Genomic DNA, 23,347 nt, shown 5'->3' with positions numbered 1-23,347 from the left:
ATCTTTCGAAAATATCTGAATTGATAAGGGGGGCAAGAATGGAGATAAAAAAAGCATCACTGCGGAGCCTACGGCAGAGAGAGATGCAACGTGCGGCTCTCCTTCACGTGCGTGTGGCAGCGAAGCTGATGCGGGGCCTCGTGCAGGCGAAGCGGCAAATATGATAAGGATTCTGGAAGAGATAAGGGAAGTCCAAAAAGATATAAAGCAGCAACTAAATTATATAAAGTCAGAGCTCGCCAACGTCAATCAGAAAATAGTGGTGGGAGAGACTCGAATTGAGAAGGTGGAAGATCACGTGCAAAACGTGGAACAGATACTAAGTAAGATGATAAAAATATTAAATCAACAGGAAAGTAAATTGCTTGACCAGGAGGGAAGATTGTGATGGAAAAATATCAGGATTTATAATGTTCCCAAAGGAGCGGAGGGATTGTCGATGATGGGCGTTGTAGACAAGCTGCTGCAGGAAGCGCTGGAGATTCCCCAGACTATGGAGATTGAAATTGAGAGGGCGCATCATTCGCTCGTCCAGCGGCCTCCCGGAGACAGACAAAATAAATCGTGCTCAATAGTACTTAAATTCCTTCGATTCAAGACCAAGGCGGAGATTCTATGAAGGGCCTGGGGTAAGAAGAGGGTTTTTTGGAACTGGAAGTTAATATACTTCGATCATGATTACCACCGCCCCCCCCCCCCTCCGGCGGTCCTACAGAAACGGAAGGAATATTCCGAAGTGAAAAGGATATTAAAGCAAGAAAAGATTAAATTCCAAACCCCATACCCTGCCAAACGAGGGTATTTTACCAAGAAGGGATACGACTATACCAGACGGTGGAAGAGGCAACTACAGACATGAACAACAGAGGACTGTCCATTAGCATGGTCAAACCAAGGGAAAGTCTGGCTCAGCAGTTATCCCGAACTGCTTGGGAAATAGTAAGAGAACCTAGAAAGCAGGGGATGGGAGCAGGACGAGAGAAGGATATTAGGAAGAGATTGTCAGTTCTCCAAGAGCAGACCTCACCTCCTCCAGAACAGCCATAAGGTTTGGCTAACTTTGAAAGTGCTGATAAACTAAACAGAAGCAAAAATAAATGGTGATATACCTATCTCGAGAAATACGTATTATAATGTGGATTTTATATTACTCAATTTTTTAAAAATTCATTTATTCATTCCTTTTTCCCCACCTAAATGAGAATATATACATGGGAGGAATACACAGGGAAATCATTTCTGTGTAAAGGACATATAGTAAGTTTTTTTAACTTACTTTTATAGGTACTGCAATGGGGGCCCTCAACCCACAGGTAGGAGGGGCTATCCCCCACGGATAGACTTTTCTTCAAGCCCAACCCAGGGTCATCTGGAGACCCCAGCCTTGGAATCACACCTTTTGTTACCTTTTTTTTATCTTTCGCGTTTCTTGACTCTTATTTGTTCAGGGAGTAGATTGATTAAGTTATATTCTGCAAATTTCAATGATATACAAACACATAAATACACATGGCTAAGGACAAAGTAAAATTCACTTCTTTTAATGTCAATGGGCTGTTGATTCCAGTCAAGCCAGTAAAATTCTATCAAAAATGAAAAAAGAACAAGCTCATGTAGTATATTTACAGGAAACTCACTTGTGATAATGAGCATGGAAAATTAAAGAGAATGGGCTTCACTAATTTGTTTTGCTCCTCATATATATCAGGACATAGAAGAGGAGCTGCTATTCTCATCTCAAGTAAGCTAAATTTTGAAAAAAGTATTCGAAATGGGAGATAAGGAGGGCAGCTATATTCTGGTAAGGGGGAATATAGATGGAAATCCAGTTACTTTATTGAATATATACACACCCCCAGGAAGTGATATTACTTTCTTCCAGAAAATTACTAATATTATGGTAACGGAAACAGAAGGTCTCTTGATATGTGGGGGAGACTTAAATTTACAATTACAACCAAAGTTACACTCTTCCAATAGAAAAACTTATGAAACAAAGTCCTTACATACGAAAGTTAACACTCTTTTTGAGGATGTTGGTCTAATTGATATATGGAGGGACCTTTTCCCCCACAGAAGGATTATACTCATTATTCTGCCACCCATTCCATATATACAAGAATAGACTATTTCATAACATTTGGAAAAGATAGAAACAAAATAATCACCTGTGGAATTGGGACAACAGATGTAAGTGACCATGTACCTATATATTTATCTGTTGATTTTGACCTACAACCAAAGAATACTATTTGGAAACTAAATTCAAGTCTACTCAATGATCCCTATTTTAAGGAACAAATTAAAAAAGAAATTGGTCTTTACTTTACTTAGAATTCAATGATAATGGAGAGGTTTCACCTCCCATTCTATGGGATACTCTGAAGGCTGTCTTAAGAGGGAAAATTACAATGATATCTTCATATAAGAAAAAAAAAAGGAATAGAACATTAGAGGAATTACGAACTAAGCTGAAGGAACTAGAAAAAAACACAAATTGAGTTTGGCACAGGATACACTAGAGGAAATTTTTAAAAATTAGGAATGAAATAGTTTGGGTAATCAAGAAATTAGAAAAAAATTAATGTTTCTGAAACAGAGACACTACGAAAGGGGATCTAAATCTATGAAAATACTGGCGTGGAAACTGAAAAAAAAAGATAGCAGAAAATACAATTCATAGAATAAGGGATCCAAGAACAATAAGCTAAGTGAAATTCAAGAAGCTTTTGAAATGTTTTACAAAACTCTGTGTTCCAAAGTTCCAGGGGGAAGCATAACTCAAACTGACACCTTCCTGAATTCTTTAGAGTTACTCATTTTAAGCAAAGAACAAAATAGAACGATGACTGCTGACATAAATGAAGTTGAACTAAAAACTGCAATTAGTAGGCTTAAATTAAGCAAGTCACCAGGACCAGATGGCAGAGTGGTATAAAGAGTTTAGAAGTGAGTTAATTCCTATTTTACTCCCCACACTGAACTGGACCCGAAGAAAGGCGCAAATGCCACCCAGCTGGAAGGAAGCGATAATCTCAGCTACACCGAAAGAAGGCAAGGATAAAATGGAATGTGGGTCATTTAGACCAATATCTGTTCTTAATGTGGATTATAGAATATTTACCTCCATCATGGCCAAACAATTAGAAGAGTTTCTACCCACACTGATACATAACCATCAGACAGGTTTTATACAGCAATGTCAAACACAAGACAGTATATGAAGGACATTTCACATTATGGATCATATTTTTAAAAATGAAATTGAAACAACAGTGATAAGCGTGGACGATGAAAAGGCATTTGATTCGGTTAATCGGAATTTTCTTTACAGAGTTTTACATAGATTTGGTCTACGTGACACAATTATTAAAACTATACAGGCACTGTACGACAATCCTACTGCCAGGATTAAAATCAATGGATATTTATCTAATAGTTTTACCCTAGAAAGGGGCACGAGACAGGGTTGTGTATGGTCACCGCTACTCTTCGCATTATATCTGGAACCATTAGCTCAATACATCAGACAAAATGAAGATATCAGGGGAATTACTGTTAAAGGGACAGAGCATAAATTAGCCTGTTACGCAGATGACATTTTGATCTATCTAGGGCAACCAACATACTCTTTACCTAAATTGATGCAATCCTTTGAACAATATGGCCAATTATCAGGATACAAGATCGACATAGATAAAACCCAACTACTTTCATATAACTATAGCCCACCAAGAGAAATTGAAAGCAGATATCCTTGGGCATAGCAAACAGAGTCCATCAAATATTTGGGCATCATTATGCCAAAAGATTTGGCAAAATTATCAGAATGCAATTATCAGCCTATATATAAAAAAATTAAGGAAGATATAACAAGATGGAACCTAATTCCTTTTCTTGGTTTCAGGTCAAGGATTGAATCTATTAAAATGAATATACTGCCAAGACTACTATATCTCTTTCAGACCCTGCCAATAGAGATTAACCAAAATCAATTCAATGAATGGAACAAGATGCTATCAAGATATATATGGCAAGGAATAAGGCCTAGGGTTTGTCTCAAAACTTTGCAAATAGCCAAGGAAAAGGGGGGATGGGGCCTACCTTCTCTTAGAGATTATTATTTTGCAGCACAGTTGAGAGCCGTGATATGCTGGTGCAACCCATCATATGGCGCACAATGGAAAAACATTGAGGATACTTTCCATCCCCATACAGGCAATTTGGCTGGTAACAACCTACAAGGTTACATAAATAATATTGACAACCCGTGGGTGAAATGGACTCTTAAAATATAGAAAACTATTATAAAAGAATATAAACTAGAGAGAGCCATTGCAATTCTTAAATGGTGTGCATATGAGTCGGATTTTACGTCAAATAAACTGAATGCTAGATTTAAGGACTGGACAGCTAAAGGAATAAAAGCTATTTGCAATATAATGAAAGAAGGAACACTGTTCAGTTTTGAAATGCTCGAAGAGAAACACTTATTAGAAAAACAAGACTTTTACCAGTATCTACAGATGCGACAGTATGTTAATAGGACGGTTAAAAACGTAACCAAGGCAAGTACATGTCTCATAGAGCTATTTAGAAAAACATATTAATTCAGACAATGGTAGTAGAATAATTTCAAGCGTTTATAAGGGTTTGTCAAATCTTAAAACACATTCGACTTCATACGTTAAAACAAAATGGGAGAAGGAAGGAGGGATAATAATATCTGAGGAAGACTGGACAATAATATGGAGGTATCAATGGAATTGTACCAGTTCACAGAAATGGAGGGAGTTCGGGTGGAAAAACTTGTTAAGATATTTTATTACACCCTCTCAGAAATCCCATTATAATAGTAACCCCCCTGTTGCTGAAGAAATTGTGGAAATCAAAATGCAAACCATTATCATATTTTCTGGGAATGCCCTATTATCAAAGACTATGGGAGTGGGATACATAATGCCCTGCAAGACATCTTTAAATGTGAAATACCCTTAGAGAGTAAGACCATATCTTTTAGGTATATACCTCAAGAATGGTTGAAAAGAGATAAATATTTAATGAATATACTGCTGGTGGCTGGTAAAAAGACCCTTACCAGGAAATGGTTATCTCAGGAGGGCCCAACTTTAAATGTGTGGATGGAAATTACAATGGACATTTACAAAATGGAGAAGATAACAGCATCTGTTAATCATAAGTTGGAACAATTTTATTCATACTGGAAAAAATGGTTTAACTACATAACACCTCATAGGCCTGATTTTATTCTCACAAGTCAATGGATATGTTGTAAAAAAAAATCACTCCCTACTCTGTACATAGTTTTCTTCTTTCGTTTGTTCTTTCTTTCCTCTCCTTTCTATAAGTGTGTACCTCAGATAAATATTATGTGGAGATTTGTGACAAATATGATTATGATATGTATGTACATTATCTGAAATACATCTTATGGAAATGTTTGTTTGATGAAATTCAATAAAAAATAAATTACAAAAATAGAACAGAGCGATAGCTTTTAGCGACTAAACCATCGCCATCTTGACCAAAAGTCCTTCACTCTCGTCCTGCTATCAAAATAGAGTTAATTTAAGAGAAAAACTGCAAGACATCAAAATACTCTGCAGGTTAGGCAAAGTACAATCAATGCAATCTCAGAAGACCATCACTTCCTGCATGGCTTATTTTCTCTGCACAATCACAACTATCTCATAGTTAAGAGACTTAGATCAGCTTTATGGTACAGAACACATTAGAAGAGGCCAGACAAAAAAAGAAAGTTATTTGTCCTAGATAGATGCATATCTCAATTCTTTTGGCTGAAAATCATTGAAGCCTGCTACCCACAAGATTAATTTCTCTATACAGATAATTTATAATACTACAAAGATAATAATACATTATAGAATAATAATAAAAATGTTTGCATACAATGCCATTAGCTTGTTAACTAAAATGCACTAGTTTTAATCTGATTACAAGAGTGCAGATTCTTTTAAAATGAGAAAATTGAGGAAGTCACATGACTTTTTCCAGCTCTTAAAAGCATATTTAAATGACTTTACAGACAGTACAATTGGGACTGCAACACTAACAGTTATCCTTAGATTTTTATTTAACTGTTATGTGGTCAATCAGCTACAGATGAAATAACAATAAATTCATAAAGTTCACAAATTTCTTTTTGGCCCAGTTAAAAAGTAGTATTTCTATGTTAAAACCAAGAAGTATTCTTAATAAAGAAACCAGTCACATACACTGGATTTTATACTTAGCTTTATCAAATGCTTGGCAACATTTGAGGAAACTACAGTATAAACAAAAGTTAGTATCAACTGTAAAACAAAATTCTTTGAGCTCATATGATAATTATTCTCACATTTCTTCTCACGTTGAGTAGCAGAGATTAAAACTCTATATTCTGTGTGTTTTAGAAAAGGAAATGAATAAAACTATAGATATACTGTGGGTTGCAAAAATAACATTCAAAGCTAAATCACAACAGAGAACAGAATAAACAGAATTTCCACATAAACCAACATATAGTTTGCAGCATTTCATTATTTAAGTGATTGTATCAAATTATAAATTGTAGGATTAACAATAGAAGAACAATGTTTCTTTACCTGATCTTTTTGTTTTGTTGCAGACTTTGAATATTCATAATCTTTCTTGGTTTCCAAAATCTTCTTGACAAGTCCACCTTGATGAAAACAGATTAGTCTTGTGTGTATGCATTGAAAAAAATTTACAAGCTTGTAAAATTTGTTTGAGAGAGGTGACTTCCTCTGATTGGGAAGCCCAGAACAAATGGAAATAAACTTAGAGCCAAACTATTTTTTGTATTAATCAGAAAGCACTTCACCCAGGCAATGGAACCATTATGGAATTCTCTTCCAATGGACCATGGATACAAGGTCAATCTGAATACAGTCCTCCATCGGTATCTGCGGGAGATTGGTTCCAAGACCCCCTGCGGATGCCAAAATCCGCGGATGCTCAAGTCCCTTATATAAAATGGCGTAGTATTTGCATATACAGGTGTCCCCCACTTTTTGAACGTTCGCTTTATGAAACCTCACTGTTACGAAAGACCTACATTAGCATCCTGTTTTCGCTTTCAGATGTTTTCACTGTTACGAAAAAAAAAGCAGCGCGCGATAAAAAGTCAAGCGTGCGAAAAGATCAGCGCGCGCCCTGAGCAGCCGCTCTCTCCCGGATTCTCACCGGCATTGCTTAAACACGAGCATGTGAGCAGCCGTTTGCAAGATGAGTTCTAAGGTATCGGAAAAGCCTGAAAGAGATTGTAAGGGTGTTATGTGAAAAGCGTGAAACTAGCGTTTTGATCGTGGTGAACGAAGTAAGGACAAAGTGAGTTTGGCTTGTGGAAGCTGACGAACATGATGTTGAAGAGGTTTTGGCACCCGATGACCAAGAACTGACAGATAAAGAGCTGATGCAATTGGAAGAAAAAAGGATAAGAATCGAAACCGAATGAGTAATGATAAAGTACAACTTTAATTTTGAAAGGGTATGTCGGTTTAGGAGATATTTGCAGGATGGTTTGAGTCCTTACAAAGAACTATATGATAGAAAAATGCGCGAGGCTCAGCAGTCAAGCAAGCCTTCCACATCAGCCACAGCAGACGACGAACCTCGAGCTTCGACATCGAGGCAGGCAGAGATAGAAGAAGATGAGCTGCCTGCCCCAATGGAAACAGACGATGACGCGATGACACCCCAGTGTCCCACCACCCCAACCCCCAGGCCACGGAGAGATACCGATTCGCAGAGAATGTAATGGTAGCCGGGAGGCACACAGCACATCTTTGAGAAAAAAGCCGAAATAAACAAGCTAATTAGGTGCTGCCCAACACGTAATTGTCGGCCCAGATCAGAGATGACGCAATCGGAAATCGGCACTGATCTGGGCCGACAATTACGTGTTGGGCAGCACCTAATTAGCTTGTTTATTTCGGCTTTTTTTCTCAAAGATGTGTTGTGTGCCTCCCGGCTACCACTGGACCCCTGCGTGCTTCGCAGCAATGTATCACTCGGCGTCCTGGAGGGTGGGAGCCACTGCACCATCCCAACCTGCAACGACTCAGCCTAACACACCACCATCAGTGTGCTCGGCGCTGAACCAATTCCGGTAAGTGATACTACACTGCACATACATTATTTCTACTTTATATAGGCTGTGTATTTTTACGTGTTATTTGGTATGATTTGGCAGCTTCATAGCTTAAAGGTTACTGGAGAGCGCTTGCATGTTTTTGCCAACAGCGCTTGCATGAGATTTTCTGCCGACAGGGCTTGCATGAGATTTTCGCTACGGAGAACAGTTCAGTAATGATTGTGGAAAAGTATTTCTATTTTATATAGGCTGTGTATTTATCATATCATTCCTGCTTTTACTAAATGTTACTGTTATTTTAGGTTTTATGTGTTATATGGCATGATTTGGTAGGTTATTTTTGGGTCTGCGAATGCTCACAAAATTTTCCCATATAAATAAATCGTAATTGCTTCTTCACTTTACGACATTTCGGCTTACGAACCGTTTCATAGGAACGCTCTACCTTCGGATGGCGGGGGAAACCTGTAACCTACGCACATCCTCCCATATACTTTAAATCATCTCTAGATTACTTATAATATCTAATACAATGTAAATGCTATGTAAATAGTTGTTATACTGTATTGTTTAGGGAATAATGACAAGAAAAAATGTCTGTACATGTTCAGTACAGACACAACCATCGTAGCTCTTCTGGGAACGCTGATGCTGCCTCGGCATCAGCCAATGCCAATTCTCCTGTGATCTTTAAGTTCTTGAGGCTGTAGCGCTTTACGTAGCCAGCCAGCCATCCCTTACTAGCCTTAAATTCCTTCCTCTCGCTCACAAGTAGCAAATGAATGAGACGCGACGCGAACAATGCTCAAAAACCGAGTGCTGGACAGAGACTGAGGATCTGTGAAATGGCGGGAGGCTACAGCAGCGTATGCCTACACATCACTTCATTCGCGTGGATTCAACGTAGTGCTCGGCGCGCAGCAAATTCAAGTTTTGCTTTTTGGAACTTTCTGGAATTTTTTCTCCTGAATATTTTCAATCCGCGGTTGGTTGAATCCGTGGATGCGGCACCCGCTGATACGGAGGGCCAACTGTACTGTAAAATTCAGATGGGTTAAATTTTCAAAGGCTAGAATATTTAAACTTATACTAAACAGGGTCAATGAAATTTCAATACAGGGCAGGTACAATCTCCAGAAAGCCATCTCACTTGTAAAGTGGCAATTCCAAGCTCAACTTGAATCACTAAAAAGCCGTAGCAGGGCTTGAATTCTATCACCCCCTACAAAAGTGAAACCAAGCGACAAGACTTTGCTCCCACATGAGCTCAATGCCCCTTATGTTCCTTTAACTGTCAAAGCATGGAGGAACCTTCAGGAACTCCCAAAGCCCCCAATGACCCTGTGATTTCAGTCTCTGAGGCTGACGTGAGAGCTCCCTTCAGGGGGTGAACTCAAGGAAAACATCCAGATGTCCCACCTGACCCAGTACTAAAGACCTGTGCTGATCAACTGGCTGGAGTATTCACTGAAATTTTCAACCTTTCACTTTGGAAGCCTGAGGTACTCACCTGCTTCAATCAGGCTTCAATCGTACCAGTGCCCAAGGAGAACTTGGTGACCTGCCTCAATGACAATTATCCAGTAGCCCTTACATCCACTGTGATGAAGTGCTTTGAAAAGTTGGTAATGAAACACATCAACTCCTGTCTGACAAGCGACTTGGATCCACTCTAATTTGTCTACTGGCACAACAGGTCATCAACAGGTGCCATTTCATTGGCTCTTCACTCAACCCTGGAACATCTGGACAGTGAAGATGCATATAATCAGCATGTTCTTTATTGACTAGCTTAGCAATCAATACTATCATCCCCTCAAAACTAATCAATATACTTCAAGACCTTGGCCTCAATACCTCCTTATGCACTTGGATCCTTGATTTCCTCACTTAAACACCCAATCAGTTCAGAGTGGCAACATCTCCTCCACAATCTCCATCAGCACACGTGCACCACCTGGCTGTGTGCTTAGTCCCTTGCTCTACTCACTTTATACTTATGACTATGAGGCTAAGCACAGCTCCAATGCCATATTTAAGTTTGACGACACTGCAGTCGTCAGCCAAATCAAAAGTGGCGATGAACGTAGGAGGATGATTGAAAATCTGGCCAAGTTGTGCCACAACAATAACCTCCCAATCAATGTCAGCAAGACCAAGGTGCTGATTATTGACTTCAGGAGGATGAAGCCGGAAGTCCGTGAACCAGTCCTCATCGGGGCGTCAGAGGCGGAGAATGTCAGCGATTTTAAATACCTCAGTGTTATTATTTCAGAGGATTTGTCCTGGATGCAGCATATGAGTGCCATCATGAAGAAAGCATAACAGTACCTCTACTTTCTTTGAAGTCGGTGAAGATTCAGCATGTTATCTAAAACTTTGACAAACTTCTATAAATGTGCAATGGAGATTATATTGTCAAGTTGCATCATGGCCTGGTAATGGAAACACCAAAGATCTTGATTGGAAAAGCCAAAAACAAAAAAAAGCGGATATAACCCAGTCCATAACGGTAAAACCCTCTCCACCACTGAACACATTTACACGGAGCGCTGAGCACTGTCACAGGAAGCAACATCTATCAAGGATCCCCACCATACAAGCCATGCTTTCTTCTTGCTGCTGCCATCAGGCAACATGAAAAAGAGCCTCAGGACACACACCACCAGTTTCTGGAACAGTTATTAACCCTCAATCATCAAGCTCTTGGATCCAGAGGGGATAACTTCACTTGCCCCATCACCGAACTGTTCCCACAACTTATGGGCTCACTTTCAAGGACTCATCTCATGTTCTCGATATTTATTGCTTTTTACTATTATTATTTCCATTTTTCTTTTCATATTTGCACAGTTTGTTGCCCTTTGTACATTGATTGTTTGTCTGTTCTGTTGGGTGCAGTCTTTCATTGATTCTATTATGTTCCTTGAATTTACTGTGAATACCCACAAGAAAATATGCCAGATATGCACTTTGATAATAAATTTAAATCATCTCTTTATAACTCCTATATTCAATGGAATACAAGCTTAATAACATAACCTTTCATAATTTAACATTTTAAGGCCTGACTGTCTTTGGTGGGGTGCTGTAAGTGAATTATACACTAGATGCAGTTAAGGCAGAGCCTTGTACAGTTGTAACATAACTTCCACCCTTTGTAATTCTAGCTCACGAAGGATAGGCCAACAAACTAATGTCTTTAAAAAATGTTTCTTTATCTTTCACTAGCCTTTTGCAATTTCAATACTTGGCTTTTAAATCTCTCTATGCAACAAATCATACCTTAAATTACCATATAATCACCCACACTGAACACTATCAATGAGATCTGCACACAAACTAAACACAACATTTTCACTAGACACTTTATGTTCCCAGCTATCCACACTGCTTAGTATTTAACAAACTTAACATCACTAGACTTAATAGATTGTTTATCTTTTTATCGAAATAAAGTTTTTAAAAAGCTAAAAGAAAAGAAAACCTCATTAAATATCTCTGCATGACACCACTTATGATGCAAAATAAGGGAAGCTATGACATTAAGTAGCATTTATTAGTTGCACTTACCATGGTCTTCACCATCATGCAGTTCTACTACTGCCACCTAGAAAATAAAAACAGATTTGAAGTAAATCCAATTAACCATTCTATCACTCCAGAGCAAATGGTAACATTTCTTTTACGAAATGTGATTATTAATATTTTTAAATATTTCAAAATCAAGGGCAAACAATCCTAATCATATTCTACTGTATTGCCATTGTTTCACTATTGTAGAATGATTATTGTTCCATCTTTTGAGGTTAAAAATTAGTAATAATTCCAGTATTTAAATTGCTCATTGTTCTTGGAATAGGAGATAAGATGTTTTAAAACTTCCTCTAAAAATACAAGAGTTGGAGACAAAGCTTTAATTAAGACAACTGTAGAACATTTTACTGTTTCAGTCATGGCAGACCAACATTTCCTTGCCCCCATACCCCTACTACCCCCAGCAGAACTCTTAGCCCACAAAGGAACAAACCAAATCTACCCATTTTCTTCTAGTTCCTGATAATCGGCTTACTGTGCCATGAATAATTAAACATACTATCCCTGGGTTTAAAATTGTAGTTGAACTCATATGATGTAAATGGAAGTGGCTATACATATTTAAAGAATGAAGCTTTATATGCCAGAACATACACTCTTATCTACTCAAAGCATGTTTAAAATGTAAATCACAACACAGCAGCCTGATCAGTGGGCAAAGTGACTAATACCATATTGATTAGTTGCCCGGTTTGTCAGGTGGATCAGATCAATAATCAGTTACAAATCAGAAAAGTTATGACTCCTCCCACATTCCAACAACATATGGGTTAGGATGGTCACATGGGTGTAATTGGGCAGTGCGGACACATTGGACTGGAAGGGCCTGTTACTGTACTGTATTGCCAAACAAAAACAAAAAGTAAATTATAAATTACAGTTTACTACATACCAGTTTTCTGTCAATGTGGCACTGTAATTCACTATTTGTTGACTTTTCCTGAAAACTGTGTATCATGAGTTTAATAATAACAACCAGTGAAAATATACTTGAGCCTTCCATAAGCATAGGGGATTCTTTTTTAAAGCAGCAAATCAAGTTAATTCTAGAATTTATAATCATACCTGCAACAATACTAGGGTTGTCAACTATTTTCATCGAAACCCATGGAAACAATGATACTGAATTCTGCATAAAAGTAAGTGATGGCCAACTCAAATTTGAGATCTTTGCTTTACTCTCACCTTATCTAGATCAGCCCATTTTACATCTGCTTACTCCTCAAATAAGTAGGCTGTATTAAATAAAGTCTGGGTGTACCAATTATTCCACTAAAATTAACATAGGACACAGATGTTCTAAGAGGGGGAAAAAGACTATCAAGGTTGTCATACGAAAATAGGACATCACAAATTTCAATATTCAAAGTTTTGCCAGTTTTAAGTGATTGAAAAGGTATTTTAAAATAACTTATTGGTCCTCTCTGGGTCAGAGCTAGCAGGAAGGGAAGCAAGGAGGGAGGAGGATGGGGAGAAGTGGAAATTGTAAATTTCAAATTTCTGGATACCATCCAGATTTTCTTTTCTACCATCTCTGGTTGCAGCTGTATGATTATTCTTTCACTATCGTCAGAGGGTGTATTAGCATTTACTTTCATTGGTTCTTTCATTTCTTACTGATATATTTTCCACTTTCCCATGATTCCAATCCAACTCCGTCAACTGTTAACATGACTATGTCTTTGCCCCAGTGTGATTCCTGGGACAAAAGGGTTCTTCTGAGAAAAGCTTTCGCAAGGTGGACTGATACTTGTTGGAATTGAGAAAAGGGAAGTAAACATATTGAAACACAAAATTCTGACTGGTTTTGACAAGGCAGTTTCTAAGAGGATGTTTTATCTCACAAGGGAACACAGGACTATTGTATATATAGTTTGAGACTGGTCCTTTCTGAGTCAAGGCAGATATGTGGAGGATTTCCTTCTATCAGAGGGTCATAAATCTTGGTAATAGTCTTAACAGAGAACTGTGATGGTTGAAATCACTAAAAACATTCAAGACCAAGACAGACATATTTTGGTCTATCGCAGAGTCAAGTATTATGGGAATCAAGTAAACAAGAAAGTAGAGCCAAGGGCATGATCAGATAGGCCAAGACCTTACTGAACAGTGCTGTAAACTTGAGGGACTGTACATCTTACTCCTGCTCTTAAACGTTAGTTCTTATGATCAGCATCATTTGAAATTTAAATACATTCTGCTTCTTACCTTTGCCAGTTGACCTGCAATTTTTGAACCAGATTTCATACTGCAGCATCATAAAAATCATACTCCTGTACCCATGCCAGCCCTTTGAAAGAGCTGTCTAATTTAGTCCCATTTACTACCCGCCACTACCAGCTAACCAAGAATTGGTCCTCTTCAAATATTAACATTAGGTTCATCCAAGCAAGAACTATATTCCAGAGTTTTCCCTCTGCTAATTATTTTCAATTAAACACCTCTAGTCACAAAACCATTTGAAAGGTGAAGGTAGTTTCTTCCCACTTGCTCTTTTGAAACACTTTTTCTGCATCTTCTCCAAGGCCATGACATCCTTCCTACAACGGAGTGTCCAAAAGAGTACACAATATATCAGCTTAGCCAAACCAATCACTTGTTAATGTTTAGCGTGACATTCTTGCTCTTGGATTTGTAAATTTGGGGATTCAATCCAAGTTTCCACATACTTTCTTAAGACCCTTCTACATTTACCTTTAAATATTTAAGCATATACATCCAGCCTCGATCAGATTTAGATTGCACTGCCTCATATTTATTGCACTTCATTAAACTGAATCACTATTTTATTTAAATCCATCCTCTGAATGAGACAATTGCGCTAAAGCCCTCTACACTGTGAAATCTGTATTTCAACCTAGCTTTGATTGATGCAACTGATTTTGTGTTATGAACCTGCTTTTCACATAAATTCAAAGTGAGAGCAGGCAATCTCAATCAATTCCTTCTGCTTATGAACCCACAATATTTAATGTCAATAGAACTGTAGTTAGTGCAAGAAACTAGAATATCAGAATGACAATACAGACATCTTTTTCTAAGGACAGGGCTAGAACACACATCCACTGCAGCAGGATACAACAAGCTTTACCTTGCATCTGGTTATTTTGGACTACAGCTGCAAGCATTGAAACTCATCATGGAGTACTAAAAATATACTATAGCTTCCCATCTTAGGAACCATGGAAAAGCAGGTCATTCCTCATTCTAACAGGTCAATGTTGATTTTAAGCTGTAATTGTGTAGGTTATTAATTATACAGTCAGTTATTCAGCACAAAAACAGCATCTTTGGTAACATCAAACATCAAGTACCCATTTATATTAATCCTATATTCCCATCAGTTTTCTCCAGATTCTACCATTCACTTAAACACTGGGGAAATTTACAGTGGCCAATTAACCTACTAATCCACACAATTTTGAATGTGGAAGGAAAGCCACCTGAACGAAACCCATGTGAGCACAAGGAGTATGTGCAAACAACACAGACAGACCCCAAGGTCAGGACTGAACACAGGCTGCTGGAACTGTGAGACAGCAGTTCTACTAGCTGCACCACTGTGCTGTCCTAACATTAAAAGCAAATTTAATGTGAAAAAGTATTTTAATAAAAGTATACTTGTATGTTATTTAATAAATACTTAACTGGAAATCAACCTAAAATTTCAAATGAATGTCTCTAATGTTTTTCAAAATCATGCTCATAGTTTAGGAATGCCATTGGAATCATCACCAGACTTCTATTAATAGTGTGAAATTCCTGTTTGCTTTCAATTCAAGAAGTCAATATCATGAGTCCTTTTACACAATTGTTTTTTTAAACCCACAGCATTGTTATAATCTCTACTAGAATTGTTCTTCCTGCCCCCGAAAACAAACTAAATTTTGGTATCATTTTCATTACAGATTTAAAAAGGGCATACTCTTTATTTTTGAAAAAAATCCCTTGCAGAATATAGATTATATTCAGTCTTTCTCCATGGCTGACAACAAATAGACTGAAAAAATCCAACATCTGTCTGTTTTTATTAATAGTATTGCTAATATTCAGCAATGATAGAAAAAAAACAAAATCTATAGATCTTCAGCAGCTATGGTTTCAATAAAAACCAAAAATCTCATGAATGGTAGTTTGCCTCCCAGGTGCCAGGGTCTGGGATGTTTCTGATCACGTCCACGATATCCTGAAGTGGGAAGAAGAACAACCAGAGGTCGTGGTACATATTGGTACCAACGACATAGGCAGGAAAAGGGAGGAGGTCCTGAAAACAGACTACAGGGAGTTAGGAAGGAAATTGAGAAGCAGGACCACAAAGGTAGTAATCTCAGGATTACTGGATGTGACAATGAGTACAGGAATAGAATGAAGTAGAGGATAAATGTGTGGCTGAGGGATTGGAGCAGGGGGCAGGGATTCAGATTTCTGGATCATTGGAACCTCTTTTGGGACAGGTGTGACCTATACAAAAAGGACGGATTGCACTTGAACTGAAGAGATGGAAGAAGAGGTGGTTTGGCTCACAAATAGAGAAAGCTTGGAGACAGTGCGAGACAGAGGATAGGCAGGTGATAGAGAAGGGACGCGCTCAGACCGATGATTTATGATGTGTCTATTTTAATACAAGGAGTATTATGAACAAAGCAGATGAGCTTAGAGCATGGATCAGTACTTGGAGCTATGATGTTGTGGCCATTACAGAGACTTGGATGACTCAGGGACAGGATGGTTACTTCGAGTGCCAGGCTTTAGATGTTTCAGAAAGGAGAGGGAGGGAGGCAAAAGAGGTGGGGGCTTAGCACTGTTAATCAGAGATAGTGTTACGGCTGCAGAAAAGGAGGAAATCATGGAGAGATTGTCTACAGAGTCTCTGTGGGTGGAAGTTAGGAATAAGATGGGGTCAATAATTTTACTGGGTGTTTTTTTATATAGACCACCTAATAGTAACAGGGACATCGAGGAGCAGATAAGGAGACAGATTCTGGAAAGGTGTAATAATGACAGGGTTGTTGTGGTGGCAGATTGTAATTTCCCAAATATCGATTGGCATGTCCCTAGAGCGAGGGGTTTAGAATTTGGTAGGTGTGTTCAGGAAGGTTTTTTGACACAGTATGTAGAAAAGCCTACAAGAAGAGAGGCTGTACTTGATCTGGTATTGGGAAATGAACCTGGTCAGGTGTCAGATCTCTCAGTGGGAGAGCATTTTGGAGATAGTGATCACAATTTGATCTCCTTTACCATAGCTTTGGAGAGGGATAGGAACAGACAAGTTAGGAAAGTGTTTAATTGGAGTAAGGGGAAATATGAAGCTATCAGATAGGAAGTTGGAAGCATAAATTGGAAACAGATGCTCTCAGGTAAACGTATAGAAGAAATGTGGTAAATGTTCAGGGGATATTTGCACGGAGTTCTGCATAGGTAAGTACCAATGAGACAGAGAAAGGATGGTAGGATACAGGAACCATGGTGTACAAAGGCTGTTGTAAATCCAGTCAAGAAGAAGAGCTTACAAAAGGTTAAAAAAAAAATTAGGTAATGATAGAGCAACACACACAAAAAATGCTGGTGAACGCAGCAGACCAGGCAGCATCTATAGGAAGAGGTACCGTTGACGTTTCAGGCAGAGACCCTTCGTCCTAAAATTCCAGCATCTGCAGATTTCCTCATGTTTGAGGTAATGATAGAGATCTAGATTATAAGGCTAGCAGGAAGGAGCTTAAGAATGAAATTAGGTGAGCTAGAAGGGGCCATGAGAACGCCTTGGCAGACAGGATTAAGGAAAACCCCAAGGCATTCTACAAGTATGTGAAGAGCAAGAGGATAAGAGGTGAGAGAATAGGACCAATGAAGTGTGACAGTGGAAAAGTGTGTATGGAACCGGAGGAGATCGCAGAGGTACTTAATGAATACTTTGCTTCAGTATTCACTATGGAAGAGGATCTTGGCAATTGTAGGGATGACTTACAGCGGACTGAAAAGCTTGAGCATGTAACTATTAAGGAAGAGGATGTGCTGGAGCTTTTGAAAAGCATCAAGTTGGATAAGTCACCGGGACCGGTCGAGATGTACCCCAGGCTACTGTGGGAGGCGAGGGAGGAGATTGCTGAGCCTCAGGTGATGATCTTTGCATCATCAATGGGGATGGGAGAGGTTCTGGAGGATTGGAGGGTTGCAGATGTTGTTCCCTTATTCAAGAAAGGGAGTAGAGATTGCCCAGGAAATTATAGACCAGTGAGTCTTACTTCAGTGGTTGGTAAGGTGATGGAGAAGATCCTGAGAGGTAGGATTTATGAACATTTGGAGAGGCATAATATGATTAGGAATAGTCAGAATGGCTTTGTCAAAAGCAGGTCGTGCCTTATGAAACTGACTGAATTTTTTGAGGATGTGACTAAACACATTGATGATGGTAGAGTAGTAGATGTAGTGTATATGGATTTCAGAAAGGCATTTGGTAAGGTACCCCATGCAAGGCTTATTGAGAAAGTAAGGAGGCATGGGATCCAAGAGGACATTGCTTTGTGGCTCCAGAACTGGCTTGCTCACAGAAGGCAAAGAGTGGTTGTAGACAGGTCATATTCTGCATGGAAGTTGGTGACCAGTGGTGTGCCTCAGGTATCTGCTCTGGGACCCCTTCTCTTTGTGATTTTTATAAATGACCTGGATGAGGAAATGGAGGGATGGTTTGTAAATTTGCTGATGACACAGAGGTTGGGGGTATTGTGGATAGTGTGGAGGGCTGTCAGAGGTTACAGCGGGACATTAATAGGATGCAAAACTGGGCTGAGAAGTGGCAGATGGAGTTCAACCCAGATAAGTGTGAGGTAGTTCATTTTGGTAGGTCAAATATGATGACAGAATATAGTATTAGTGGCAAAACTCTTGGCAATGTGGAGGATCAAAGGGATCTTAGGGTGCGAGTCCATAGGACATTCAAAGCTGCTGCACAGGTTGACTCTGTGGTTAAGAAAGCATACGGTGCATTGGCTTTTATCAGTCGTGGGATTGAGTTTAGGAGCCAAGAGGTAATGTTGCAGCCATATAGGACCCTGGTCAGACCCCACTTGGAGTACTGTACTCAGGTCTGGTCGCCTCACTACAGGTAGGATGCCGAAACCATAGAAAGGGTGCAGAGGAGATTTACAAGGATGTTGCCAGGATTGGGGAGCATGCTTTATGAGAATAGGTTGAGTAAACTCGGCCTTTCCTCCTTGGAGCGATGGAGGATGAGAGATGACCTGATAGAGGTGTATAAGATGATGAGAGGCATTGATCGTGTGGATAGTCAGAGGCTTCTTCCCAGGACTGAAATGGCTAGCATAAGAGGGCATAGTTTTATGGTGCTTGGAAGTAGGTACAGAGGAGATGCCAGGGATAAGTCTTGTTTTGTTTTGTTTGTTTGTTTTTTTACGCAGAGAGTGGTGAGTGCGTGGAATGGGCAGCCAGCAATGGTGGTGGAGGCGGATAAGATAGGGTCCTTTACAAGACTCCTGGACAGGTACATGGAGCCTTGAAAAATATGGGTAACCCTAGGTAATTTCTAAGGTAAGGACATGTTCAGCACTTCTTTGTGGGCTGAAGGGCCTGTATTGTGTTGTAGGTTTTCTATGATTCTATCTATCTTACATTTAATGATAATAATAATCAAGTGTGCAAGCTGTATCAGATTACTCCATTGGAGGACTAAGCTATTTTTTTTTTCATGTAGGTTAATTTGTATGACAATTTTTATCCCTCTCCAATAGCAGATTAGAGTTACATCTTGGAAACCCTGGGTTATGATCAAAGTTAATAAAATTACTGATAGATCAGCAATTTTTCCTAAACTAATGACTGGAACTCCAGCATTCTAGGTATTTTAATATTCATTATATTTTCTACTTCCATTTCTCATCATGTTCTATAATAAAGAGCAACCTTGTGCTAGCAGATCCAAGCAACACACACAAGATGTTGGAAAAACTCAGTAGGCCAGGCCATCTACGGAAAAGAATACAGTCAACATTTCCAGCCGAGACCCTTCAACAGGACTGGAGAAAAAATGATGAGGAGTCACAGTTAGTAAGTGGGGGGGGGGGAGGGGACTGGAGGGAGGAAGAAACAAGGTGATAGGTGAAATTGTGGGGGAGGAGTGAAGTAAAGAGCTAGGAAGTTGATTCATGAAAGACTTACAGGGCTGGAGAAGGGGGAATCTGATAGGACAGAACAGACGCCATGGAAGAAAGAAAAGGGAGAAGAGCACCTGAGGAAGGTGATGGTCAGGTAAGGACATAAGATAAGAGAGGGAAAAGGGAATGGGGAATGGTGAAGGAGGGGGTGGGGGAATCACCAGAAGTTCAAGAAATCAATGTTCAGGCTGTCAGGTTGGAGCTTATCCAGATGGAATACAACTCCAACCTGAGTGCGGCCTCATTGCGACAGTAGATGAGGCCATGGACTGACACATCGGAATGGAAGTGGAATTGGAATTAGAACGGCCGGCCACTGAGAGATCCTGTTTTCTCCCCAGGTGGATGAAGCATAGGTGAACGGTGAAGCGGTCTCCCAATCTACGTCAGATCTTACACATATACAGATGGCCACACTGGGAGCACCGGGTACAGAAGATGACCTCAAAAGACTCACAGGTGGTGTCGCCTCACCTGGAAGGACTGTTTGGGGCCCTAAGTGGTAGTGAGGGAGGTGGTGTAGGGGCAGATATAGCACTTGTTCTGCTTACAAGGAAAATTGTCAGGAGGGAGATCAGTGGGGAGGGATGAATGGACAAGGGAGTTGTGTAGGGAGCAATCCCTGCAGAATGCAGAAAGTGAGGGGGGGAAAGGAGGAAAAAGAAAGGAAAGATGTGCTTGGTGTTGTGTTGGAGATGGCCAGAAGTTATGGAGAATTATGTGCCAGATGCGGAGGCTGATGGGGTGGTAGGTGAGGACAAGAGGAACGCTATCACTGGTGGGGTGATGGGAGGATGGGGTGAGGGCAAACGTGTGCGAAATGGAAGAGATGTAGTTGAGAACAGCGTTGATGGGGGACGCGGGGAAGCTCCTTTCTTTGAAGGAGGAGGACATCTCCTTCATTCTGGAATGAAAAGCCTCATCCTGAGAGCAAATGCAGCAGAGATGGAGAAATTAAGTAAAGGAGATGGCAGTTTTAAAAGTCACGGGGTGGAAGAGGTGTAGTCCGGGTATAGTCTAGCAGATCAAAATTATTTATCTTAATCTATTTTGGTTGAACTTTTTGTTTTAGAAATTCTCCTCTTTTATATCTTATTCTACCAAATTAAACAAAAAAAAATTGAAATTGCCTGGAAGAATGGAGAATATTTATTCTTGGTCCTTCACACTATTAGAAATTATATTACTATCTGCTTGCAATAACATTCCTAGGCATTGCTTACCCATTTTAATGGTTTCTTCTCTCATTCTAGCTCCTTCCAAATTGTCATAAAATTTGAGGTACAGGAGCAACAGGACTAGGCCTGTCTGACTGAGCAATAGCTTCTTCCCTCAGGCTGTGAGACCAATGAATGCCCTGCCACCACCAAGGTCTCGTCACTAGGACAGCAAGCTGTTTACTGTACTGTTTACCTGTGCTGTGCACTACATGCACTTTGAATTGTGGTAATGTTTTTTTATGTGTTATGTGTGATACAAGTTTTTGAGTGCACTGTGGTCCAGAGGAAAGTTGTTTTGTTTGATGTATACATGTTAGATGATAATAAACTTCGACTTGATTCCTTTCATCAGTCTTGAACTTTTTAGTCATTAGTAAGCATGTGATTGTTCCTTGCACTGGTGCTAGTGCAGTGGAAAACATAAAGGCTGCAGATGTCCTGTCTTATAAGAAGCAGTCTTTAGCAGAATACAATCTAATTTCTGTAAATATAACAGTCAAATTAAACTGTTTCAAAGCTCAGAAATTCATCCTCCATAATCTAGTTCAGGTAGGGTAGCCACATTTATAACATAATGGTGAGGCCTATCAAGGTGTGGGGCTTTACCGTGAGAGATTGAACCAGTCTGTCACAATATGTTCTAGCTGGTACTTATTTACTTCACTCATTTATTCCTCAAACACTACTGACAGTAATATTTAAAACATGCAAGGTGGGAATGAATTCTCATGCTGCATTATGATAATTCCTGATGTTTAGTGAGCCCTTGCTGCTCACAAGTACATTCCTGACAGCAATTGGTTGTATCTAATTACTTGCTTACACTTAAATTACTAAAAGGGTACATAATCAAAGGTGTTGCAGTAGTCATGCAAAAGAAGTGAGCTCAACTGAGGTAGGACAAATGATTAGTCTACAACCCTCCTACTGAACTGTTCTGACACAATGGTGTTTTTACTTTATCTGCTTTGTGTCTTAAAAGCATAATTCTTGCATCAGGGGGAACGACCCTACTTCGCTCAGCAATCAAATTTTTGCTTAATGTAATTAGCTGAAATGAAGTGTGTTGATTTGTTCATTAAGCTCATACAAGAATAGCAAAAAGTAGTTTTTTAATTCTTCCAACTAATCTAGTTTAGGAGGACAAAGGCATCAAAACTGTAGGAACACCAACACCTGGAAGTTTCTCTTGAAGCCACACACTATCCTGACATGGAAACATATCACTGTTCCTTCACCATCACTAGGTCAAAATTCCAGAACTGCTTCCCTAACAGTATTGTAGGTGCAACTCAAGAACTATAGGTGGTTTAAGAAGGCAGCTCAGCAATACTTTCAAGGACAACAAGGCATGGGCAAATTAAATGCTGGCTCAAACTGTGAAGCCCACGTTCCTTGCCATTCAGAATTTCTTTAACTCTAGTTTAAGCTAAATCTTTCATGCTGGCCAAAATAATTAACATGAAAACTGATTAATAATAGGTATGGAGTATTTTGCATTTAATCCAACAATAACAATTTGGATACTTGACTTACAGGTTCCATCTCAGGCATATCTGGAAGTTGTGAAACAGTTTCTTCCACCACAAACTGCTCATCATCATCATCCTCTTCCTCTTCAGCATTTTTTCCTTTATCCACTATAACATTAGTTACAGGCTTTGCACTACCAGCTCTGGAAAGGCAAAATAAATAGCTACAAAATATGTTAAATAAAATGTGAAATTGAATATGCTTGTGATTGCATCTGAAATGCTAAATTACTACTTCCTACATGTAATTTTATACTGCCATGACAGTTGTCAAATCAGTTACCTGAAGGTTTTTTTTGTAAAGGTGAAACAACATAAAAATGACTGGAGTCCAGTTATCAAGTATATTAACTCTCCTAATCAAATGATTTTGTAAATGGTTCCTAGATCCAAGTAAGTTAGAGTCATAGTAATATAGCACAGAAAAGGGCTCCTCTTCCCACCACATCCATGACGACCATTGCACCCATTTATACTATATATTTATTGGCGTTCAGCCCATAGCCTCAGCAATTCAAGCTGTCAGATTATTTTTTAAAAAAGAAATTATCTCAGGGTTCCTAATTTTGGCTTGGAGAGTACAGGTGGCCCCCGTTTTCTGAACGTTCGCTTTACAACACCTCACTGTTACAAAAGACCTGCATTAGTTACCCGTTTTCACTAACAGAAGGTGTTTCCACTGTTGCAAAAAAA

General features: G+C 39.3%; 1 protein-coding gene across 1 annotated transcript in view; it reads right to left on the bottom strand.

Moving 5' to 3' along the window:
- The window catches only part of traf3ip1 (TNF receptor-associated factor 3 interacting protein 1), a 151,190-nt gene that overhangs the window by 47,385 nt on the left and 80,458 nt on the right, over positions 1–23,347 (bottom strand). Inside the window, exons 11-13 of the mRNA XM_063051778.1 lie at positions 22,659–22,797; positions 11,711–11,747; positions 6,627–6,703 (exon numbers count right to left, since the gene is read on the bottom strand). Of these exons, the coding sequence (XP_062907848.1) occupies positions 6,627–6,703; positions 11,711–11,747; positions 22,659–22,797 (253 nt within the window). The remainder of the gene's footprint in view (positions 1–6,626; positions 6,704–11,710; positions 11,748–22,658; positions 22,798–23,347) is intronic.

The sequence above is a fragment of the Mobula hypostoma genome, chromosome 6 (assembly GCF_963921235.1).
Source record: "Mobula hypostoma chromosome 6, sMobHyp1.1, whole genome shotgun sequence".
Taxonomy (NCBI): domain Eukaryota; kingdom Metazoa; phylum Chordata; class Chondrichthyes; order Myliobatiformes; family Myliobatidae; genus Mobula; species Mobula hypostoma.
Note: the sequence above shows the minus strand (reverse complement) of the source record. Positions and strands in the feature narration are given on the sequence as shown.